Source organism: Hyaena hyaena, unplaced genomic scaffold, assembly GCF_003009895.1.
Source record: "Hyaena hyaena isolate Hyena2069 unplaced genomic scaffold, ASM300989v1 scaffold_366, whole genome shotgun sequence".
NCBI classification, from domain to species: Eukaryota; Metazoa; Chordata; class Mammalia; order Carnivora; family Hyaenidae; genus Hyaena; species Hyaena hyaena.
In genome coordinates this window covers 1,466,359-1,492,754 of record NW_024080999.1, presented here as the reverse complement: position 1 = coordinate 1,492,754, position 26,396 = coordinate 1,466,359, and the positions used below count along the sequence as shown (strand labels likewise).

The 26,396-nt window shown below is 38.8% G+C and overlaps 1 protein-coding gene across 1 annotated transcript in view; it reads left to right on the top strand.

Annotated features, from left to right (window-relative positions):
- The first annotated feature begins 6,725 nt into the window (after positions 1–6,725).
- Positions 6,726–26,396, top strand: part of SLC9C1 (solute carrier family 9 member C1) — an 87,058-nt gene continuing 67,387 nt past the window's right edge. The window contains exons 1-7 of the mRNA XM_039250338.1: positions 6,726–6,788; positions 11,044–11,302; positions 12,676–12,776; positions 15,261–15,389; positions 17,620–17,785; positions 20,742–20,867; positions 26,004–26,165. Coding sequence (XP_039106269.1) covers positions 11,152–11,302; positions 12,676–12,776; positions 15,261–15,389; positions 17,620–17,785; positions 20,742–20,867; positions 26,004–26,165 — 835 coding nt within the window. The 5' untranslated portion in view covers positions 6,726–6,788; positions 11,044–11,151. The remainder of the gene's footprint in view (positions 6,789–11,043; positions 11,303–12,675; positions 12,777–15,260; positions 15,390–17,619; positions 17,786–20,741; positions 20,868–26,003; positions 26,166–26,396) is intronic.

The window sequence follows — 26,396 nt, the reverse complement described above, 5'->3', positions numbered from 1 at the left end:
ATATTTTAAAGATTTTCTTCCATTTCACTTTGTAATACATTCTAATGGCCATACATTGGACATCTTTGGAATCCAGAATCATTGATCTTTTGAGATTTTTTTTTTTAACGACATTCCTAAGCTCCCTGGTCTATCTTAATCCCCATTGTATTTACTATTTACCTTCCTTAAGAAAAAGACAATCTTCTACCTGTCTATCAAGACCAATGATATTGCTCCCTTGCTCACTACAGTAGACTATGGAGACTATCCCAAACACATCACAGTATTTCACAAAAGTCCATGTATATGTAGCCTTAGTTTATCCATCAAAGTCTGCTAAGACATTACCTTGTTTGTGCCAATCTCTAATTCTCAGAAAAAAAATCATTCTTTCCCTGCGTGAATAATTGTCAGTTTGCAAACTGGGGAGCTTCCAGAGTGAACTCAGGAACTGGCCCCTGTGTTTGGAGAGCAAGGAGAGATTGACAAAAGAGACAGCCACTCCAGATTGGGAGGCGGCAGGATTAATAAGCAGGTGATTACAAGGCTTCCTTAGGCTGTTGCAAGATCCGTCGATCTCTGTACCCACCTGCCAGAGCCCTGACAGTTTAGATAGAGGGTTCCCCTGGGCTCTGTCACACATACTCCTCAGGTAGTCTCAACACATGGCCCTCTCTTTAGGCTGCATCCTTAAAAACGGCTCCGACTGTGGGAACAGTGGGCATTATATATTCCAAGGACAGGGGAGGGAGTGAGGAGCCTGGGTCCAGCTTCCGGGTCAACCAGTGGCCATATCCTCTCAATGACCTCCTTCGACAATGATTAACATAACTGCTTTAATGTTATATATGCTGACAGGAGAAACGGAACAAAGGTTGGACTTGGCTGCAGCTCCAGGTATGATTCCTGAAGCATAGGGATTACAGTACTCCGCCAGCTCCCTCAAGGACTTCCTTTAAAGCTACAACTTTGTTCTCATTAGTGTTACTTCCTTCTAAGAACCATAAACACTGCCTCCTCCAAGATATATATCAGCAATGAACTTTCAAACATATGACCCACTGATACCCATTTGACGGGTCTCAAGGCTAATGTTTTACTAGACAACAATAAAAGCAACCTTACCTTAACAATAGCTAGACCTCCAAGCTCCTGGAGACCTTGCTGTTAACGTGCACAAATTCCTTAGAGACTTGTGCTATCCCTAACCCCACTAACTAGAAAAGTATATCATCAGTCACTCCTCACAATCTCAGTGCAGCTGTTTATGCCCTACCCCCCACCCCCAGGTCCTGTCCCCATGCTATAATAAAAGTATCTGTTGCCCCAAAAAGTCTCAAGAATTCTTGACCATTCATTAGTGCCCCCACATCACATTCTACACTATTGATAACTGTCTGCATCATCTATCTCTGTATTCTTGAAGGCTCCCATGTATATACAAATAATGCAGATACGGTGATTTTTATCTTGCCAGAGACCCACATTTCTTCACTAAACTCTTCCATTCAACCAGTTCCTTTCTGTCTTGATAAGACTCAAGCCCTGTCTCCTCTGGAGAACTTTCAATGACTATCTGAGTCAAAAGTGATCATGACCTTGCTTTTACAGAATGATTATAGGACACAGGTTATGGAACTCCTGTGGCATTTACTACGCACCAAAATAACTCTGAAGGGACATGTGTCAAACAGACACAATTCATCAATAATTAGAAGGAAATAGGTTTTAACACTGTCGAGGAAGAAGAATTCTCTCTGTCCTTAAAGGACTTTCTTTTTTTTTTTTTTAACTTTTTAAAAAATGTTTTATTTATTTCTAGGAGAGAGAGAGAGAGACAGCGTGAGCAGGGGAGGGTCAGAGAGAGAGGGAGTCACAGACTGAAACAGGCTCCAGGCTCTGAGCTGGCAGTCAGCACAGAGCCCGACGCGGACTCGAACCCACGAACCGCGAGATCATGACCCAAGCGAAAGTCGGACGCTCAACCGACTAAGCCACCCAGGCGCCCCTATCCTTAAAGGACTTTCTAGCTGGAAAAAATCAACTTGACATGAGACAGATTAAGGAGAAAATCAAACTTATTTTCTAAAATTTTTTTTTATGTTTTATTTATTTCTAGGGGAGAGAGAGAGAGAGCGAGAGCGTGAGCAGGGGAGGGTCAGAGAGAGAGGGAGTCACAGACTCTGAAACAGGCTCCAGGCTCTGAGCTGGCAGTCAGCACAGAGCCTGACGCGGGGCTCGAACCCACGAACCCCGAGATCATGACCTAAGCGAAAGTCGGACGCTTAACCGACTAAGCCAGCCAGGCACCCCAAGGTCAAACTTATTTTCATACGTACAAGGAATCCACGCAGACATGGATAATTCATAGACGGGCAAAATTAGGTATCCTGTCATCCTGAACTAAGGAGAAGAGGGTAGTGGGACTTCACAGTGTAGAAATGTGGGGCACCTGGGTGGCTCAGTTGATTAAGTATGTCTGACTTCCGCCCGGGTCATGATCTCATGGCTTGTGAGTTCGAGCCCCTCATCAGTCTCTATGCTGACAGCACAGAGCCTGGAGCCTGCTTCAGATTCTGTCTCTGTCTCTGTCTGTCCCTACCCTGCTCATGCTCTGTCTCTCTCTCAAAATATAAACAAACATTTAAAAAAGTGTAGGAATGCAATTCCCAGGAAGATGAAACAGTAAATGTTTGATAAATAGAGGTTTCCTGGGCCTTTTAGAAAAAATGAGACCTACACGGCTTTGATTAAACAGGCCTTGCTGGGGTCCTTCCTGTCCACCACATCTAGTTTGGATTATAGTGTAGTTATCTGTGGTGATAGCTCTTTTCCTGGAGGGCCTCTATCTAAATTTTTTAGGCAGATGAGGGGGAGGTAAAGAGCTTTTCCTAAATTAGCTGAGGTTTTATTTCTTTTTAACTCAAAATAATCTTCATGCCAAAGTGTCCCATCTTGGGGTGGCCTGTCTGTGGTCCCTACACGATTATTAAACTTCTTAGCTACAGAATGTGGACTTCCCTGAATAGTGAACAGAAACCACAGACAAAAGGCATCAATAGGTTTTAGTACTTGAAAATTTAAATTTAATAATGGTGACATTTTTAAAAAGCATAATCAAAATTTTAAAAGACATATAAGAGATGAGAGGTAATCACTCACAGTAGATATAGAAACAAATCATGACTGCGGCACCTGGGTTGCTCAACTGATTAAGCATCTCACTTTGGCTCAGGTCATGATCTCGCAGTTCACAAGTTTGAGCCCTGTGTCAGGCTCTGTGCTGACAGCTCAGAGCCTGGAGCCTGCTTTAGATTCTGTGTCTTCCTGTCTCTCTGCCCCTGCTCTGCTTTTGTTCTGTCTCTTTCGCTCTCAAAAATAAATACAAATCTTAAAAATATATTTAAAAAAAGAAACAAATCATGACTAATTATTTATTTTACTGAATTCCACCCCAAAAAATAAGAGAAACTAAGGGGGGAGATATAGTTCATCTTCCTTATAGTTATTAGGGTGGAATTATGTGGGACTCAAGACAGAGATGAAATACAAAGAAAAAAATAACAATAATAAATATAAAAAAGCCTTTAAAGTAAATGTTTGCATCTTTCTCATGAGTGTATAAATATAGTGACTGCTTCATCTGCTAATCTAATTCCAGCTCTAATACAAGATATCTCGCATGTCTCTCAGAAATAATCTCAGCTTTCATTTCATCAAAACATCATGTGCACTTTATCACTTTTCAAAGACTTCCTTAGTTTCCCGGACTGACTATACTCTAAATGGAATTACATTGCTTAAACTTAGTGAAAATAATTTCCTTCAGCAAAGTCTTCGCTTTATGGGCACTACGAGACCACCTGCAAAGGCTGTGCAAGCTTCTCTACCAGCCAAGAAGATAGTTTAATCAGCCATTCTGCAACATTTACTTCTTCTTTTTTTCTTTTTCTTTTTTTTTGGGGGGGGGAGGTGGAGGTGTGGGAGAGATTCTACTATGTCATCTTTATTGATTTATTTTTAATTTTATTTAAATCCAAGTTAACATATAGTGTAATAATGTTTTGAGGAGTAGAATTTAGTGATTTATCACTTACGTATAACACCCAGGGCTCATCCCAGCAAGTGCCCTCCTTACTTCTCATCACCCATCTAGTCCATTCCCCCACCCCCACCCCCTCCAGCAACCCTCAGTTTGTTCTCTGTATTTAAGAGTCTCTTATGGTTTGCCTCCATCTCTGTTTTTATCTCAGCTTTCCTTCTCTTCTCCTATGTTCACCTGTTTGCTTCTTAAATTCCACATATGAGTGAAATCATATATTTATCGTATTCTGACTTATTTTGCTTAGTGTAATACACTCTAGTTCCATCCATGTTGCTGCAAATGACAGGATTTCATTCTTCTTGATCACCGAGTAATATTCCAATTTATATATATATATCAATTTGGGCTCTTTCCATACTTTGGCTGTTGTTGATAGTGCTGCTGTAAACATTGGGGTGCCTGTGCCCCTTCGAATCAGCATTTTTGTATCCTTTGGATAAAAACCTAGTAGTGCAATTTGCTAGGTTGTAGGGGAGTTTTCTTTTTAATTTTTTGAGGAAACGTCATTCTACTTTCCAGAGTGGCTGCACTAGTTTGCTTTCCTACCAACAGTGCAAAAATGTTCTTTCTCCACAGCCTCTCCAACATCTGTTGTTTCCTGAGTTGTTAATTTTAGCCATTCTGACAGGTGTGAGGTGGTATCTTATTCTGGGTTTGATTTGTATTTCCTTGATGATGAGCGAGGTTGAGCATTTTTTCATCTGTCTGTTAGCCATCTGGATGTCTTCTTTGTAGAAGTGTCTCTTCGTGTTTTGTGACCATTTCTTCACTGGATTATTTGTTTTTTGGGTGTTCAGTTTGATAAGTTCTTCACAGATTTTGGATACTTACCCTTTATCTGATATGTTTTTGCATATATCTTCTCCCATTCCGTTGGTTGCCTTTAATATGCTGATTGCTTCCTGTGCTGTGCAGAAGCTTTTTATCTTGATGAGGCCCCAGTGGTTCATTTTTGCTTTTGTTTCACTTGCCCCCTGAGATGTGTCTAGTTAGAAGTTGCCGCAGCTGAAATCAAAAAGGTTGCAATTTGTTTTCTCCTCTAGGACTTTGACGGTTTCCTGTCTTACGTTTATTTAGATCTTTCATCCATTTTGAGTTTATTCTTGTGTATGGTGTGAGAAAGTGGTCCAGGTTTGTTCTTCTGCATGTCTCTGTCCAGTTTTCCCAACTCTATATGTTCATTCTTTTTTTTTAAGTTGATTTATTTTGAGGGGGGACACAAGCAAGGGAGGGACTAAGAGAGAGGGAGACAGAATCTGAAGCAGGCTCTGTTCTGTCAGTGCAGAGACCAATGCAGGGCTGCAACCCACTAGCCATGAGACCATGACCTGAGCTGAAACCACAAGTCAGAAACCTAACCGACTGAGCCACCCAGGTGCCCCACCATTGGCTCACCCTTCAGCATTTACTTCTGCCTTTGGTAGATTCATCCTTCACTTCCCTGCTCTTTGACCTCTCTTCTCTGCACAAACCTTTTCGTAGGCCTCATAATAGGTTCACAAAGCCTTTGTGTGAGTAAAATTATGAAGAGGTATCTCATATGCCAAGTAAGGATCTAGATTTCAAAATCATTACAAAATTTCTCCTAAAATATTTTATGATGTGAGTGGAAATATAAAAATTGACTTTATGGTAATATGACTAATTTCAATTAAAATATTCTTTACACATTGTGTGTAGAAAAAAAGACATGAGTATATTAGTATTCCTAAAAATTTCACCGCATAAATGATCCAGAAATAAAAGTCCATTTTGCCTGTCCATTTTCCTACATCCCCCAAATAGCCATTCTCTCCTCTCTCTCTTTTTTTTCTCATCCAGCAACCTGCCTCCTCATATTTCAAGACGTCTACCACCCTGTCTTATCCGAGAAACCCACTCCTTCCAGAATTCTAGGAAAGCAGTGTCCATAGGCTCTTTGCCAGAAATCCATTGTGCCAAAACATTAAATTAATATAGCAATAAAATCTTTGGGGTTCCTTTTCACCTTTATTTATCTATTTATTATTATTTTTAAATAAGCACAGCCTTAAGACTTCAAAGGTTGCCTTGGTAGTGCAAGGGCAGTGGCGCTGAGTAGCATCAGCCAGTGTACTTCATCAGCCAATCAAGTCAGGAGCTATGACCCTGAAGCCAATGGGTGCAGATCAGGGGCGGGGCTTGGGACAAGTTAACTGCCAGCGAGGTTGCAGTTGACGGTGGCTGTTGGTAAGTGAAAGGAGTATAGATACTCTCCACTTTTCATTTACTATTCCAGGATACTCTTCCTGAGGCTCTGCCCAGTGAGCCCTCCCCTAATTTCCCCTTCAGAAAGTTGCCCTTTCCCTCAGGGGTTTCCCCCCTCAGCCTTCCCTTAAGGGAGGAGCAAATGCTCCCAAGGTGTTCCAGCTACCCATTCAGCCAGCCATTCCCTCCTTGAGTTTCCACCTTTCCTGTGGCAGAGAAATTAAGGCAAAGGAGCCTCTCAGTTGGAATTTCTGCCCCTTGGCCCCCGGCCCTCCTCCATTACTCTTCTTGTATCATCCCTCCACACTATTTACTTGGCTTGTATTTATTCTCTTTGCCTTTCTGGGGCACTGAGAGGAAAGCACACCGATGCTGTGGTCAGTCTCCTCAGGTGCATGGAGTTGAGCTGAGAGGAAAGGACTCCTTGGGAGTGAAGAGGCATTAGGAGGGCGACTGGACAGCAGCCTCAGAGTCCGTGAGTAAGAGGGCTGCTGTGTGGTGTGGCAGGAGAGTTTACTGAAGAGACCATCCAACCCCAGTTATGCATCTGTCATGAACCATTAGGCCAGAGCTTGCTTGGTAGGTGTGAAGATAACTGGGTGCCACAGTGGCCTCTTCAGAATGCATTTGGCAGCTGATTCCTGAAAAGGATGATTAGAGGAAAGAAAGACTTCCCGTTTTCAGGGACAGGGAAGATGTCTGACTTACACTTTTCCATGACGAAGAGAATTTCTTAAGGCTGGCTGTTGAGGACAAGGCTACAGATCATTTTTGAGAAAGCAGTCACTAATTAACTCCACACACAAAGGAAATTGAGGCATTATCGAATTCATTGAAAAATTAATTTAGGAGATCCATTCGGTATTTTCAAGACAAATCAATATTTCTTCCTTAATGAGACACAGATTCATAAACTTCTCCAAAGTTGTCAAAAGTCGATTTAAGCTTAAGAAGAGTTTCAATTACTTTGAAAATCTGTTTAGTCTCACTGCTACTTCTTTACCTGTATCTTTTAAAATATTAAACTACAGTAATATCAGCGTTTACATGTTAACGTAAAATTAGGTCATGTCTTCCGTGAGAGGTTTGTTAGGAAAATTTGGAGAATAGGTTGAAAAAGCCAAACTGAGTATTTGCCACATATCTACAGCCAGACAGTGAAATTCTGTTAACCTTGATCCCTGAATTTCAAGGATAATTAAGACTTGGAGTAATGTTATTCTTTCCTGAAAGGAATTGATTAGGGTTAAATGTGTAAGCGTTTATTAAAGTTTTCAAGTAAACAATTTTAAAAATGAGAAAAATGCTTATGGGAACATGTATCCCTACTTTTAGTTTGGAAAATAGACTTCTTAACTGTATTAGATTCTGCAAGCATGTAATATTTAGCTATGTTGCAGAAAATACTTTTCCTTTTTTGGTCAAGTTTGTCTTCTCCAGTGATTGCCCCACTTCTTGACCTTTCTTTTGGGGAGAATTCTTCTGTCTTGTCATTTTGGTTAGGTTTCTGTCTTTTCCACATTTTAAAAGCTCATTGTATTCTGCAACTGAGAGCACTGCTATATTTAAAAGGGCTCATACACTGTCCAGGGTCTGGCACTTCAGGAGGTGTTTCTAGTGTATGCTGTGTGCACTCTGCTATTGTGTTTTGGCTCTTCTTTCCCTCTGTCAGTCCCCTGAAGAGCTCCTCCTTGCTTGAAATGGTGGGGTGTTTGGAGCTTTAATTAGGTTTGCTTTGTTTGTTCAAGTAACCCTGGAAAAAATTGGGGGCAGGGGAAAGCCTGATCCAAAAAAAAAGAGTAAAGAGAAAAGAGAATAAAAAACCAAACAGAGAATAAAAAGACTAGAAGCCCATTCCAAAGAAAAAGAAAGAAAGAAAGGAAGAAGAAGAAGAAGAAGAAGAAGAAGAGAAAAAAAGAAGGAAAAAGAACAAAAAAGCTTGATCTAAAAAAAGAGAAAAAGAAAACAAATAAACAGGCAAACAAGAAACTATGGGCCTGGTTCCAAAAAAAAAAAAAAAGAAAGAAAGAAAGAAAGAAGAATAAAGAAACAAAGAAAAAAGAGCTCTGGGTGTTATTTTGATGCCCTGAATTTCTAGTGCACTTGGTGCATGTTGGCTGTGCTGGTCTGGAGGAGAGGTCCCCTGCTTTGGCTCAGAGTTAGTCTAGCCCCCAAAAATAAGCATTAGTTTCCAGGACATAAGGGCAGGGTTTGGTGTGTACAGGTCCTGCCTCCACTGCACACTGCTGTGTTGCTCTGTGAAGTCCCACTGTGTTGGGGGTGTGGGGGATTGTGTCACCCCAATCTCTCAGCTCCAGACTGAGGATCTGACATACTCACTGTTCAGGCAGCCCTCATAGAATAGTGAGGACAATCAGCTCACCTTGTGTCACAGCTCTCCTGAGTTTTTTCTTTGGCATGTGTCTGGGATTCAAAACCCAAGGTCTTTTTATTTTTTCTTAAATAGTTTATTGTCAAGTTGGTTTCCATGTAACACCCAGTGCTCATCCCAACAAGTTCCCTCCTTCATGCCCATCACCCCCTTCCCCTCTCCCCCACCTCCATCAGCCTTAGTTTGTTCTCAGCATTCAAGAATCTCTCATGGTTTGCCTCCTTCCCTCTCCCCAGCTATTTTTCCCCTTCTTCTCTCCCATGGTCCTCCATTAAGTTTCTCCTAATCCACCTATATGTGCAAACATATGTTATCCGTCTTTCTCTGCCTGACTTATTTCGCTCAGCATAACACCCTCAAGTTCCATCCATGTTGCTACACGTGGCCAGATTTCATTCTTTCTCATTGCCATGTAGTATTCCATTGTATAGATGAACCACATCTTCTTGATCCATTCGTCAGTTGATGGACACTTAGGCTCTTTCCAAGTTTTAGATATTGTTGAGAGTGCTGCTATGAACATTGGGGTACATGTGCCCCTAGGCATCAGCACTCCTGTATCCCTTGGGTAAATTCGTAGCAGTGCTATTGCTGGGGAGTTCTATTGTCAATATTTTGAGGAACCTCCGCACTGTTTTCCAGAGAGGCTGCATCAGTTTACATTCCCACTAACAGTGTAGGAGGGTGCCTGTTTCTCCACATCCTCACCAGCATCTATAGTCTCCTGCTTTATTCATTTTAGCCACTCTGACCAGCATGAGGTGGTATCTCAGTGTGGTTTTGATTTGTATTTCCTTGAGGAGGAGGGATGCTGAGCATCATTTCATGTCTGTTGGCCATCTGAATGTCTTCTTTGGAGAAGTGTCTGTTCATGTCTTCTGCCCATTTCTTCACTGGATTATTTGTTTTCTGGGTGTGGTGTTTGGTGAGTTCTTTATAGATTTTGGATACTAACCCTTTATCTGATATGTCATTTGCAACTATCTTTTCCCATCTCGTCAGTTGCCTATTCATTTTAGTGATTGTTTCCTTTGCCGTGCAGCTTTTTATCTTGATGAGGTCCCCATAGTTCATTTTTGCTCTTGATTCCCTTGCCTTTGAGGATGTGTCAAGTAAGAAATTGCTGCAAAAACCCAAGGTCTTAAAGGACGTAGTACCATGTGGATCTACTCCCCTCCTCCAGAGTAGAGCCTCTCTACACTATGTGAAGTCCTCTGTCCCTGAGAAACAGTTCTACACCTGCAGTGTACAGCGTCTATCATGTAGCATTGCTAAAAGCAGCAAAGGCTATATTCCCTCTGGGTGCACCTCTGTCCTCTGCTGATGAAAGGACTTTGGCTGGCACCTGCAGGTTCTTTTGTTCTTAGGAGGCAATAAATCTTCTTCCAAAAGTACTCTAAGAAGGAAAATGTTCTCTCCCAGTGCACCCCAGAGATCACCGCACCACACTATGCCCTCTGGGGTCAGCTCACTCCTTCCCAGGAGTGAGAGCCACAGATCCACTCTGGACAAAGTTGCACAATTCCAAAACCTCAGAGTCTGAGCTCCAAACATTGTTTGCAAAAAACAAAAACAAACAAACAAACAAAAACAAAAACAAAAACTGGGACACTCAGTACTTCTCGCTCCCTCTCTGCATTGTCCAGAGAGGTTTTCATTTTGTATGAACTCAATGCAGCACTTTCTCAACCCCTCTCTTACTCTCCCTTTTGTCTTTCCATAGAAAAGGTTTCATCCCCTCCACAGCACCATCGTTTCTCTCCCCCAATTCACTTTCATGCATCTCGCACCTACCAAACGGTCTCCCTCCAATGGTAGAGATCTTTCTGCCACTATTCAGATCTATTTCCTGGGGTTTCCAAGTGATCTGAGCTCAATACAGGGTCAAGGAAAGCCCAAGGTCTCCCTACTTCTCTGCCATCTTAACTCCTCCAGAGACCAGAATATTCTGACCCCATCCCACTTCCCACTTTGGAAGAGCTGCCAGGACATGCTTTCAGAGGCTCAGAGAAGCTGAGGTAAACCCCTCAGTTGTCCATCCCCAGAACTAAGTAACCTGCACCAGTTGATGGTCCCAGTGATTGATTAGATGAAAACCCCTTTCAGCCCGTTGGGTAGATTCAGGGTGAATAATAGCTGAATAGTGCTTTGCATTGTGAGAAAACACAAGATGCCACTGGTTAGTCTCTATCACTTGGGGTTGTACCTTATCTATCTTCTTTAAGATGAAAGCACCATAGAAAGGGGAAGCTTTCCTAAATTTGGTGGACCCTAAGATATCGCTGGAAGTAATTGAGAAGTCTGAGCTTCTTTTTCCTTCCTTCTTTTTTTCTTTAAGGAAAAGCAAGAAGGACACCACTAAGGCACATTTTACAATCCTATGATCCTTTGAGAGTTTTACCAAGTCATAAGAGTTGAAATTAGACGGTCTGTGAGAAACAACAAAATGGATTTGAATCCCAGCGTGTCTAATACCAGTTTTCTTAACAAAGTAGTTTCTGACACATGGGTGCATTTTCTCAGAACTACATTTATGACTACATCTGATGACCTCCCAGAAATCATTCTAATACTGTCTTTGATCTGCACAGTTGGAGGTAGGTGTAACTCTATCTGTTTGAGTTTGTTCTATGGATATATCTTGTAAATGTCACCATATAGAATTGAGGACAGTAATGGAATATTAGAATTTTGTTCCTAAATTTATACTTTTAACCCAAGGTAATCAACCAAATGAATTCAATGATAATCTGCCTCTGAGAAGAGACATGTAGGGTCTGATTCATAGTCTTCATCCTCTTTGGATTCAAAGTATTCACATCTTTTTAGTTGGTAGGTCATGGTTAGATTTTTTTAAAAATATTATTTATTATTTTATTTATTAGGAGAGAGAAAGAGAGACAGCGTGAGCAGGGGAGGGTCAGAGAGAGAGGGAGACACAGAATCCGAAGCAGGCTCCAGGCTCTGAGCTGGCAGTCAGCACAGAGCCCGACGCGGGGCTCGAACCCACCAACCGCGAGATCATGACCTAAGTGAAAGTCCGACGCTTAGCCAACTAAGCCACCCAGGCGCCCCATGGTCATGGTTAGATTTAAATGAAGGAAAGAATTGAAGCAGATGATCAAAAAACCAAGAGTTTGTAGAGTTTTCTTACTATCTGCTTTATTATAAATTATACTTCCATTCACATACTAAAGCTAGTTATGTACTACTTTATTCACTTGGAAAATAATTTTTGGGTCTTCTGAGTGTGTCAGTTACTTTTTAATTATTTGGTAGGGTGTCCCATAGGTTTTGTTCAAATGATAAATTATGTCTAGCCCTTATGAGAAGAAAAGAATACTATAGAAATCAAAAGATTTCTTTTTTTTTTTTGCATTCTTTGACTTGATAAGAAATTATATTACAAAGAAGTGGAAAAAAGAAAATATTACACTGAAGGAAATGTGATGATATTGCTTATTGCAATTTGATAACAATTCATTATAGGCTTCCTAATGTGTAATAGATAGCCAGTAATAGGAAGCTGTTTTTTTTTATTGGGCAAATTATCATACCTAGTTCCTCACTGTTATTTTGAAACTCATACAGGAGATTTCATTAAAGTTTAGTTATTTATTAACCTCTTGCTGCAAGATTGCTGAAGAAACTAATATCTGATTTATAGCATGTACAAAAAATTGCTATAAGCATTTAGTAATGACCCAAGAGCCAGTGATTGCTAGCAATATTTACTAAAGAGTCTAAGGAAATGAGATACTTCATTGAAGAGGTAAATACAGAATCTAGCATATTAACAATTACACTGATTCAGTGTGCTTAAGTATGAGGGAGGGTATTAATTACTGGAATTAAATAAGTAAAAACTGGAACAGCATTTCACTGTCCTCAGCATTAAGAAAGTATATCAAATTAAAGTTCTATAAGTGTGATATTTCAATGTCTTTCAGTAAAAATGTATTTTTTGCAGCATTTTTGAACCTACACTTAAAAGACTTTCCAATTCCTCTTCCTGTGATATTATTTTTAATTGGATGCAGTTTTGAAATATTAAGTTTTACATCTGACAAGGTGTGTATATTAAATATTAGTATTTTGTGCTATACCTCAGATTCATACAAATTCAAAGATGGCTTAAGGAAATATGTAAAAAATACTTATCAATTCACTGTTCTGCCAGTTGATAGATGCTTGTGATATGGATACCATCAGATCAGATATGTGAAAAAGGGAACCAAGAATAGAAGAGCTGAGATCCAGCTAAACATTGTCAAAACAGAGCCTCTGTCTGGAAGGAGGTGGGCAACTCAGAGAATGAGTGCACATACAGCTACTGAGAGTGTGAGCAGCTAATGAGAGTTTAAGCAGAATTCAAAGTTTAGACAAGAACTGGTACATAAGATAGAAGCCCAGAGAGGGAGCACCTGGATGGATCAGTCAGTTAAGTGTCAGACTTTGGCTCAAGTCATGATCTTCCGACCCATGGGTTTGAGCCCCATGCTGAACTCTGTGCTGACAGTTCAGAGCCTGGAGCCTGCTTTGGATTCTGTGTCTCCCTCTCTCTCTGGTTCTCCCCAACTCATTCTCTCTCTCTCTCTCTCTCTCTCAAAAAGAAATAAAACCATTAAAAAATTAAAAGAAGAAGAAGAAGAAAAAGAAAGGAGAAGCAGCAGCAGTAGCAGCCCAGAGAGATTGAGCTGCTGGTATAGGACTCTAGTAGCAAGATGATTCTGACATCAAACCAATCTACTGCCTCAGTTAGAAATATTTTACAGGGTTCCCATTACAACAGAGGCCAGTCTTTAAGTGTGTATAGCTTACAAGATTTCAAGAAACAGGTGTTGGACACTTACCTGGATTTGGAAGTAAGGAGGAAGGCAAACTACAGGTCTAGTCATGGCAGCTGCAGTGTTATAAAAAGTTGAGAACAGCTGGAGTTGGGTAGAAGAGAGAATATCTTTACTAGAAGGGATGTAGAATGCATTATTGACACATTAAATAGTTCTCTATCCTCAGGGTCGGCAGCAAACTTTTTCTATAAAAGAGCATATAGTAAATATTTTAGATTATACAGGCTGTATGAGCTCTGTCACAGTTACTCAACTCTGCCATTATAGTTTAAAAACAACCATAGATAATATATATGACATGGCTTGGCTGTGTGTTCCAATAAGACTTTACAAAAACAGGCATTGAGTCAGATTTGGCCCAGGGCCATAGTTTGCCAACATCTAATTTAGTCAATCAGAACATGAACAAGAACAAGCAAGTGTAACTAGTGATATTAGCAAACATTATGGAAAACACACATTCATATAAGAACCAGAAGCAGATTCTAACTTCATTTGTTATGAACACGTTTTGTAACCATACGATTTTGACTTATATGCAATATTAAGTACTTCAATAAACTTAACATTTTTATTTGTCAATAACCTTTTAGAAGAAGAGACCATAAGTCAAACTGTGAAGGGTCTAAGATTTTACTCTACTTGCGAGTAATAAGATAACCGGTCACAGTTTCATGGTCCTGGCAAAAAATACAGCACTTCTGGGCCTGAAACAAAGGACTTTGGTACTGACAGTGATAGCAGAAGCGAGAATCTCAGCATTTCTTGTGCCTGTTCTATGAGCCTCAGTATCCACAGGGAGAAGCAGAGAGGGCCCAGTGAAACCTACATACACAATGGATTGCATTACAGGAGAAGAAACCTTACTTTAGAGAACGTGAATATTTTGTGATGGGCGGTAAGCTCCTCCGACCTCTTGCCCTAGAGGGAGACGCTGTCTTTATTGCACTGTACAGGATAGTAAGCCAATTATTTGCTCTAGAAGGAGAAGCTTGGTGTTCCCTTCCAAAGCTGTTAGCCATACAAATATTTTTGAAACATAGTCTGGAAGAAAAGCAATCGATGACTCCATTCATAAGATATGGGGAAACACAACCGACCCAGGGAGAATCATTTCCCAAAGTCAAAGGTATCACCTCACACAGCAAGTAATCAGTGTTTCCTTAACGAACAAATGTTGAGTGGATGCCCATAAGAGGATTTACCAATACCAACTAAATATTTTATGACAAACATGATTAATTAGCTACGTCACTAACAGTACTAACTTCTGAGTTTTCATTCCTACTGTTCTTCCACGCACATTTTCCATATAAGCCATGGTTAATTATTTGTAGTTTCTGAAGTTTGATAGGATTGTTTACTCATTTGTAGACATTGTGCATGATAACTCATCTACCTGAAACCTGTCTTCCTTTTGTGTGCCTGAGAATCTCCTACACGTTCTCTTGTACCCATATCAATGTACTTCCTACATCTGCCTTTTAAAAAAATAAAATGGGCATGGATATGTGCATTAACTTTCCTCTGTTACTGATAATAAGCAGATGGAAAATTACAAAAATGCCATAGAGTTAAGACTTTAACACCTATTAAATTGTGATGTATTTTTTTCTCTTTTGCTAGAGATAAGAGTGTCTGGCATGTATTCTATGTTAATAGAATGATAGATAAGTGAGAAAATGATGTATTTTTATATTATTAGGTACAAAGATATGCAGAGGCCATACAATGGATGAGTCCAAAATTATTTTTTTCTACATTTACACCAATAATTATCTTTAATGTTGCATTTGACATGGATGTTTACATGCTCCAAAAGTTATTTTGGCAGGTAAGAAGTAGTCCTTTTCAGTAATATCATTCACTCATGAACTATTATATGTTATCTGTGCTCAGAATTTTTAAAATTTTGCTCCAAAGGGGCACCTGAGTGGCTCAGTCGGCTGAGCATCTGACTTTGGCTTAAGTCATGATCTCACTGTTCCTGATTTCAAGCTCCATATTGGGCTCTGTGCTGAAAGCTCAGAACCTGGAGCTTGCTTCTGATTCTGTGTCTCCCTCTTTCTCTGGCCCCTCCCGACTTGCACTCTGTCTCTCTCTCTCTCTCAAAAATAAATAAATATTAAAAAAATTTTTTAAAAGTTGCTCCAAACTATAAATTATAACAAAAAAGACAAGGAAAATGTACGAAGTGTGAGAGAAATAAATTTAGCTTTATATCTTAGTGATTGACCAGCATATTAAATGCTCAGGTTAAAAAAAAAACTTACAGAGGAAAAAAACTAATTCTGAAAACCTGATTTGCAGAGCTAATGCCTCTTACAATTTTAACCCTGAGATGCTATTAGAGAGCTATTATGAAAATGTTTGGTCCAGTTTTTAAATTATTTTTTATAAAAGTAGTTTCTTAAATATCCACTTTCTAAAACTTCCCTTACCCACATGAACAAAATCAGAATACTCATAAAAACACCTCTAACTCTATTTCACAAATTGTTATGTTTTCCTAATCATGTGATATTTGAATCCCATCAGGGAAAGATCTTGAAGAAAAAATACTCCAAATCTTAAGCAGGGTATACATTTCTTTCAAAGTAACAACTTCATAAATATAAGGGCATTACCTAAACTACATTAGAAGCAAAACTATTGTAATAAATTACATTTCTAGACATATACATAGATATTGCTGTTTTTATTTAATATTGGTAGTTCAAGCACTTTTCCACATCACTACAAAATTTTTATAATTATTCTTTATTTTTTAATTGAGATATAATTGATATACAACATTATATTAGTTTCAGATATACAACGTAATGATTTGATACTTGTATTTTGAAATGATCACCAAAATAAAACTAGTTAACATCCATCACCACAGTATTACATATTTTTTATCGTAACTTTTAAGACCTACTCTCTTAGCAACTTCTAAATATATAGTACTCTATAGTCACCATGCTATACATCAAATCCCATGACTTATTTATTTTATAACTGGAAGATTGTACCTTTTGACCCTTTTCATCCGTTTTCCCAACCTCCAGAGCCCCTACTCTGGCAATTGCCAATCTGTTCTTTTAATCAGTGAGCTCAAGGTTTTGTTTTGTTTTGTTTTGTTTTGTTTTGTTTTAAGATTCCACATATAAGTTAGGTCATACAACATTTGTTTTTTTCTATATGACTTAATCTCATGTAGCATAATGCCTTCAAGTTTCATCCATGCTGTCCCAAATGGCAAGAATCCCTTCTTTTTTAAGGTTGAGTAATATTCCATTGCATATACAATACATTTTCTTTATCCACTCACTTCTCTATAGACACTTAGGTTGCTTCCATGTCTTATTATGGTAAATGAGTATTGTAAATAGTGTAAATTCACATTATTGTAAGGAACGCTACAATGACCATGGGAGTGTGGTTTTGAATTCTTACAAGGAGCTTCAGGCACAATCACATTTTTCCAAGTCCATCTGGCAATGAAATCGTACTACATAGATGCCACTGAAAGGATAAAAGAAAGCACAAGGCAATCGTGGGAAGGCAGAGGCCAGGTTAGTTCTAGAAGAATAGAATTTTTCTTCCCATCTTTTCTATAGTCCTCTGCCAATTCTCCACATTCTTTCTATTTTATTTTCTCCTTTTCCTTTTTTGTAACTTTTTTCTAAATTTGTGTTCTTTTTCTCTCTGTTAGTAGGCTAGGTTTCAGTTTTATACACAGTGAAATGTGTATATATACGTGTGAGTTTATATGGTGTGTGTCATATACCTTTACACATACATATTTATATTCAACGCCCTTATTAAGAAATTTAAAAGTTCCCTTGTAATTATATGATATTTCCTACAAGTACCATGTCTTAGGTTCTAAGAATCTCATTGCAATATTTGCCTCTTATTTCCAGACTTAGAAGAACATATTTGTTAAATAAGATAACTTAAAATTTCCCTTTGATGGATTCAGTGTGAGTCCGTATCTCTAATAATCCTGTTAATCTGCTTTGTAAAATAGGATAAAAAGGCACTATGATTTTTCTTTTCATAAAATTTATTTGCAGATACTTTTAATTACAATTCCTGGCTTTTTAATGAATTATATCTTAATTCTTTGGTATCTGGCATCTATGAATAAATTACTTTTGAAAACCACTCCATGGTTATTTTTTGCAACCATCCTCATGAGTTCAGATCCCATGCTGACTGCAGCTGCTGTAAGAAACCTTGGTACGTATATGTTTTCCATTTTTTCTACGTTTAAAATATCATATTCTGTATTTAATGTGTCTAGTGTTAAGATTTTTTGCTCACTGTAGCTTTTCACTATATTAAGTGAGGCATTGGGAATTGAGCATAGAGATTCAAGTTAGTAATGCTTAGAACAAAATGAAATGCAAGTGGTGGGGTTACCTAAATATATAAATATTTTATATATATATATATATATATATTTTTTTAAGTATATATACTTTAAAGTCTTTCATCCTGTTGTGGAATAAAACAGGATTATTTGGAATCCTTGACTTTATACGTGCTTCTACCTCAAGCCAAAAGTTCTGATGGTGAACAATTTGCATATACATTGTGATGACATTTCTATTGTCCAATACCACTTTTCATTTGAAAATACTGTAATTAGGATAACGCCATTTGTAAAAAAAAAAAAAAAAATTCTTTAGAGTCATTGTCACCATTAAGACCAAAAAATGTAAAAAGTCAAAAATAGTAAAATCACTTATCTTACAGTAGTTTCAGAGTGTACTATTTTAGGAGAAATCTATATTTAAAACTAAGTACCAAGTCAGGGTACCTGGGTGGCTCAGTTGGTTAAGCCTCTGACTGTGGCCTCAGTCATGATTTCACCGTTCCCAAGTTCCAGCCCCACATCAGGCTCTGTTCTGACAGCTCAGAAACTGGGGCCTGTTTCAGACTCTGTATCTCCCTCTCTCTGCCTCACCCCCACTAGTGCTCTGTCTGTATGTCTCTCTCAAAAATAAATAAACATTAAAATTTTTTAAAAATAAATAAAGTACCAAGTCAATGTAACACACACATTTTTCATTTTAGGCCATTACCAGGGGAAAAGCTACTTGAGAGAAGTAGAAATAGAATAAAGACGACACATCAGTGTACCTAAATGAATAAAGGAAAGCCAATTCTCCAAAATAGAGAGATTAAGATTGTGAGGTTAAGAGTTTTGGCGCCTGGGTGGCTCAGTCGATTAAGTGTCCGACCTCGGCTCAGATCACAATTTCACCATTGGCCAGAGCCTGGAGCCTGCCTCGGATTCTGGGTCTCCCTTTTTCTGCCCCTCCCCCGTTCATGCTCTGTCACTCTGTCTCTCTCAAGAATAAATAAACATTAAACAACATTTTTAAATAAATAAATTTTAAAAACAAAGGAAGAGGAGGCACCACCATCAATCACCCAACCCAACCCAACCCAACTCTGTCAATGCCCGCCCCTTTTCCACTCACAAGATTTGGTGAAGTTCTGTGCTACCTAACAGCATTACATACTTCTGTTTCAACTTTATAATCTTGTAATCTAGTTAGTATTCCACTAATTTTCCTGGCCTATCATTGTTGAATTTAAATAATGGGTATCTTGCAAGGTGATGCTCATACATTTTGGCCATCTTGCCATGACATTTGGAATATTGTTCTTCTCCTCTCTTTGTAGTTTGTAAAAAAATAAAAATTAAAAATAAAGTATTTTTCTCTTGGCAACATTTTTGCCTGAGTTGACAAAGCATAATTTTTATATTTATTTTATTTTACTCTCATACACATACAAAATCTGCCTATGCTTATGAGTACATGAGTACATTCACGTTGTTTTGAGCTTTCAAAGGTCTGTTGACTCTTATGCCCCTGTGACAGTTATTTTCACATATTTACAGTTTGTTATAGTTCTATTTTCCAAGCTGGAATAATTATACAACAGTACCAGTTAGGTTTTTCTCAGTAAAGAACAACTCTGAATTTCAACAACCGAGTAAGAAAAAACATGGCAGCTTAACACAACAGTTATTTATTTTTCATCAGTCTGGCAGTTCTGATGGTATGGGCTGGGCTCACTAATGAATCTACAGTCAGATGGAGGATTGTCCAGGGGCTAAGTGATCTAGGATGGACTGAAATGAGAAAATCCTCCTTTCTTCCACATATTTCTCACACTCCTCCAGTGGCACAGCTAGCGAACATTATAATGATGGTGACAGAGGTACAAGATATAGGAAGCAGAAATCCTTCTCAAGCGTCTGCTTGCATCAAGTCTCAGAACAGACTGGATCTCTTATGGGAGAGAAACTGCAGTTTTACAGCAAAGGGCATGGACGTGTAATGAGGTGAAGAATTAGGCCATCAGTGCACTTGACCTTCCACAAGAACAGACTGCCTTGACTTTTCTTGCAGCAGCATACTTAGTGTGTTAGGTTGTGATCATAGAATGGTTGGGTTATGAAATAACATTTCCTTCCTATGTACATTTAGAAAGTCATTAAAGATGCTTAAAGTTAGTTTTGCCACTACAGGCATGTTTAATAGCAGAGAAAAATGATAATTGATAGGTCTCTAAACTTAGAGTATCATCACAAATGGAGGGAAATGAAGATGGGAGTACATAATATCAGAATGCTTTCCATTTCATAGAGTTTGATTTCTAAAACTTTTGACAGGAATGTATGCTAAAGTAAGAGAATTTCTAATCATAGTGATTATCTTGACAATTGCATTAATACTTTGCTTAGGCACTATGTTAGAAAGCTTGGCTTACACATTTCCTTTATCCCTCTGCCATTGTTCCTTATTTTTCCCTAAATATATAAAGAGTATTTATATTGGCTAAGTCACCAAATTAAAAAAAATAATGTATTTCATGCTTTCATCTGGGCGTTAAAACAAGGAATGACAGCTCTAGTCTGTTATCTTAGCTAAACAAACCACGCTCAATCACAATTAATTTGGTTCCTAATTATGAAGTCTAGACTTAACTTACAGTTGATATATAATTAAATTTCCTTGAAGGGAGTTTTCGAATATGACTAAAGTTTGTTTAAGTATATGGGGAAAGAATGTGATATAAATCTATAACTAAGAACATACTTCTACTTGCTAATAAGATTTTATTCTTTAATATTGATGATTTTCTTTCATGAAACAAAATATTTTTTTTTCCACAGGTCTTTCTAGAAGCCTCATCAATTTAATTAATGGAGAATGTCTGATGACCTCTATAATGTCCTTGATTATGTTTAGTGGTATTGAGGATATTAACGCCAACTTGCGTAAGGTGAACCATTCATTAGGTAAGGACCTTTGTTTTCCCCAAAATTTCTTAAAATTAGAATCTTGTATTTTCTAAAAGCTGATATGGCTATTGTAATGTTTGATCATAAGTTATGCCTGTACAAATATAATCAGCATTAGTAAGGGGATTTACCCTTGACAAAGCACTGCCACATATCCCTTATTTACTCTTTTGTGCTTCTGTTGTGAGACTGGGTTGAGACTTTTCATGAGGATGCCTACAGGGGCAGCATTCTACAGACCTAGGCTGAGTCAGAATGCTCAACAACAGGAATGAGAGATGTTTTTTCTGTGTTGAAGATGAACTCAGAAGACAAGCCAGGTAATGCCCCCACCAGTGGTGAGAGGGATGCAACCGTTACCCTTCCCTTCACTGGGGCAACATGGAAGGCTGTTAGCTTAAAGAGCAAGTGTGAGTTACATGACCGTCTCCAAGGCCTGAGAATAGCGCTTGTAAGCAGAGAGATTACAAGGCATTCGTGAGCTCATTTACCACTTTCAGAAAGCCCTGTACCTAAGTATCTTTGATTATTTTATCATATGTCTGTGTATTATATATATATGCATACATATTTTTATATATAATGAATGATATGTGCACACTATGAGGAATGATTATAAAATATACAGATGTGTAATTATCACTCAAGGCAAGAAATATAGTGCACCAGCAATCCCAGAAGCATCTTCTATGCCCCTCCCTGATCAAAACCCCATACCCTTCTTCCTGCAACAGTGCTTCTCAAAACATAGTCACTACCTTGGGCAGGGTGATGGGAGACGGTGTCCACAGGATCCTTTAAGGATGTCCATGAAGTCAAATATTTTCAACCTGATATTAAGAAGTTATTTACTTTTTTTTTAGTGTGTTGCCATTTGCACTGATTTTGGACAAGTGATGGTTATAGGCTTCTGGAGAAAATTGTTGACATATACTGTTCCACTCACTGCAGGTCTTTGGTGTCCTAAGGCCTTCTGCAGCATTATCTCATTTCACCTTTCTATCCTCCTGAAGAAAAGAGCATTTAGGAGGTGCTTCCAGACTACATTTTAGTGCATCAAAGGAGTCTGTAAGATGCCAAATAATACGTTATATTGGAGTCAGATCCTTCTGGGCTACCCCCTTTCCCAGCAATTAAGCATGTCTCAAATTACTTCTCTAATCACTCAGGAAGAGGAAGTTTTAACTGTATGTAGTTGCTTTCCTGGTCCCTGGAAAGTACCTGGTTGTTGGGCAGCCAATGTTCCTGTTTCCCTCTATTCTGACCCATCTTTGCATTACATCTTTATAATCAATGCCGAAAATTAAGAATTAAAGATTATTTTTTCTGGTGAACACATACTCCATGGATCATCACACCTCTCATGTCTTCCTCAAGGGAGCTGGTCCGCATGCTAGACAGCTACCCTACTTAGGCATAAAGAGAACTCACCTTTAGCCTTGTTTTATATTCAGTTAGTTTCCCCAGGCCATGGCAACTTGGAACATGTGTGGTGAGCCTGGGCCCCTAACTTAGCACAGAAAGGTGCATCTTCTTGAAGTGCTTCATATATTCCATCTGTGGTGTGTGAGAAAGTCAAACCACCACAGACATTCAACCTCTTCCAAAATTCAGACCACAAAGGGGAATGATATATGTCACTCAGAGAGCTTTTACCATAAGACCTCCTGAAGATAGGGCTTTCCTAAAGAAGACTGAGGTGAGCAGCACAGAGATGTTTGTATTCAGAAGCACCTTAAAAACTCAAGGACCACTCTTGGGGGAAACTGAAAAATGCAAAGAGGTATCATCATACAGGCTGGCTGGAAGGATCCATGCCCAGTCCCCAAACCTGGGCCAATACTCTACTAGACTCCATTTAAGATAGTAAATATTGACCACAGAACTTCCTGGAACCTTATCAGAGTTGACATCTACAGTCTAATCAACAGAACATTTTTTATATTCATTGGCAAGCCAAAAGAAAAAAGGGGGTACTGATAATGAAATTCATTCATTAATCCATCCATTCATTAATACAATTATTTATTGATATGAACTATGTGATAGTTCCTATTCTAGCCCTTGGTGCTTCAACCATGAACATAATAGTCCCTGCTTTCACAGAGCTTGCTTCGTAATTTTGATAATAATTAATGGAATAAAATTTTGTGTTTAGATGTCAGAGAAGTAAAAACTATAAATAGTCACTCTATTTAAATAATAATAGTAACAACTAAAATAATAAAAACTCTGGTGAAGGAGGAAGAAAACAGTGAGAACTTATTCCCTCAGCCATTAGGAGTTTCTCTGAGTTTCTAACAGCTTTGAAAGAAAAATTTCCTTTAAGGAAAAAAAATGTACGGGGGAGCCTGGGTGGCTCAGTTGGTTGAGCGTCCGACTTCAGCTCAGGTCATGATCTCACGGCTCGTGGGTTCGTGCCCCGCGTCAGGCTCTGTGCTGACAGCTCAGAGCCTGGAGCCTGCTTCAGATTCTGTATCTCCCTCTCTCTCTGACTCTCCCCTGCTCATGCTCTGTCTCTCTCAGTCTCTCAAAAATAAATAAGTGTTAAAAAAAATCTTTAAAAAAAAAAAAAGAAAAAAATGTATGACAAGTATTGCTGACTATTTCATTTATATCAATTGACACAATAGTAAATCAATAATTTTCATAATAATTATCTTTAGAAATTCATGTAATTATTTAAAAGTATTGTTTTATCTTTGAAGTTAGTGCGTATTTCATAAAGAGAAAAATTAAGAGTTACTGTACTCAAAGGTCTATCTTTTCCAAGTTACATGTTAGGAGTTTAAAAAAGTTTTAAGAAATATTGGATTTGTTTTGAGGCTTTTCCTGGTCTAATAATTCCATTCAGTAAACATTTTACTGATTAGAAACTATATTCCTTTCTTAAAAATGAAACCGGCGTGCCTAGGTGGCTCAGTCGGTTAGGCACGTGACTTTGATCATGTTCCCACGGTTAGGTTCCTGAGTTCAAGCCCTGCGACAGGCTCTGTGCTGACAGCTCAGAGCCTGGAGCCTGCTTCAGATTCTGTGTCTTCCCCTCTCTCTTCCCCTCCCCCACTCATACTCTGTCTCTCTTTCTCAAAAATAAACACTGAAAAAAGAAGAAGAAAGCAACTTTCCTTATTGTTGTTTATTTTATTTTGAGAGAGAGTGAGAGCATGTACCTGCAGGCCTGGGGGTGCAAGTGGGGGAGGGGCAGAGAGAAAAGGTAACAGAGAAGCTCAAGCAGGATCCAAGCTGCCAGTGCAGAACCCAATGAATGGCTCGAACTCACGAACCATGAGATCATTATCTGAGCCCAAATCAAAAGTCGGACACTTAACCAAATGAACCATGCAGGCACCCCAAAAAAGAAAGCAACTTTCAAATTGGGTCTTCTAACTCCCATTCCCTGCATCCTTCTGAAACCAGAGTCAACCACCATTCTATGTTTCAGTTGCAGGAGGTACCAGACTCCCCAAATGCCCATTATAGCTAATCTCATGCATAGAAGAGGTATGACCTAGAAGGCCATTCCTGACACTCTCCTTCCATCTTCATACTATCTCTGCAGATGCTACATCTTTCCACTCAGCAGACCTAGAAACATGGGCACGGGACTAGGTAAAAAGGAATCTAAATTGTCTCAGCACTCCAAATAGTGTCCTCCCCCCCAGTGGACGTTCATGAATAGGACTCATAAAAATTTTTTTCTCTTTCATTTTGCCACCTCAGAACACAGTTCTAGGTTTACTTATTCTCATATTTAGTCTCATTTTTTTGTTGTAGTTGCTCTTACTATATTCTGTTGGCCATTCTTGGTTTTGGTTTTTGTTCTTGCTCCCCACCTATTCTGTTGCAGTTGACCCTTGTGCTTTGTGACTCCCAAGACTTGCTTTTATCTGAGATTCAAATTCTATTTCTCTGTTCCTCACCTTGTAAAGTGGGGGATTTCCTCACCCACTGGCATGCCTGATTCCGGCAACCAAGGCCATCAAGGGCTTAGTGTTGCGGAAGAAATGACACAAAGACAAGACACACACAAAAGACAGACACAGACACAACTCCGGCCGGAGGAACAATTCTAAGCAAGCCCCTCTTGCGGTTTATTTTATACCCCGGTAACTGGATACAAACTGAAATCTACAAGATGCATTCCTTTACCAAATAAGGGCAAGAAGCCAAACACATTCCAAGGACAGGGGGGAGCAAAAGGAGGAAGCGACCACAACATGTTTACTAAGAGGCCTGCTCACAATTCCAGCCTCCTCCTTATATCTAAGGAGGGCATATTCCCTCGTGTGCGAGCGGATCATTAACCTTGGATATTGTGTGCAGGCCCCTTGGCAGAACATCCTGTTTGCAGGCATGATCTGCCCAGGCAGAGAGTCTCGTGTGCAGGCACATCTCTGTGTCCCTAACCACGCTTTCTTGTGGTCACTGTCGGGCTCGCACAGCTTAGGCTTCCTGTTTTCCTGGGAAGGATGTCGTAATGATTGTGGAAAAAAATTTGGTGAAATATAACAATATTCAGTAAAGGAGCAACTATTCTTTAGTGCATATTCTACTTCTGGAGCCTAAGGAAGTAATTAGAGAAGTACAAAAAATCATGTACAGAAATATACACAATACACATATGATGCAGCATTTTATCAGGGAAAAAACTGGAAATAAATGAAATACTCAACAATAATACTCAACCAATCAATTGGTTTGACAAACCAAACCAATACAGAAGATTCACTCAGCTGGGACCCAGGGGCATTCCTTTTTCTGTATTTCCTGTGTCTATCGTGTTTGATATAGAATATAAGTTCTAAGGGTTTGGAGACTTTCTACTTCTTATTCTTTACTGTAGCTCCAAAATGTATTGTACTATTTGGCACTGAATAAATGTATATTTCTTACTGGGGATCAAAAGAAACTCTTTAATGAAACTGAGTGAATTTTGCAAACTTGTATGGCTTCCAGCATTTGAATAGAAACTCTTTGAATGTAAGAATAAGAAAATACCATACATCTACCCCAGTGGGGATGGGCTAGTTTTAAAGATCACAACAGGAAAAAAAAGTTGACCCAGAGTATCAGTTAAAGGTAAGATCAAGTGAGTTCTATTAACTAATTTCCATTTGTTCCCCTTTCTTTCAGCTTTGGACATCCTATTGGAAATCTGGTCTTATTTTCTAGCAAGTTTCTTGTTTGGAATTCTAAGTTCAAAACTGATTCAGTTGTGGATGGCTACTGTTTTTGGTGATGATGTCAATCACATAAGTCTCAGCTTTTCAATTCTGTACCTCGTCTTTTTTATTTGTAAGTCTGAGGCCAATGCCTAAAATTAAATGACACAGAAAAACTCAATACAAAGATATGGGAAGAGATATACCAGGCAGAGTTGGTAAAACAAACCATTCGATTTATCTGGAGGAATTTTTTAAAAATAAACTATCAAAAGATATAAAAATATTAGTATCTATACAACAGAAATCAATGCGTCAAGATATATAAAGCAAATGCCATTATAAAAGACAAAGGAATTTGACA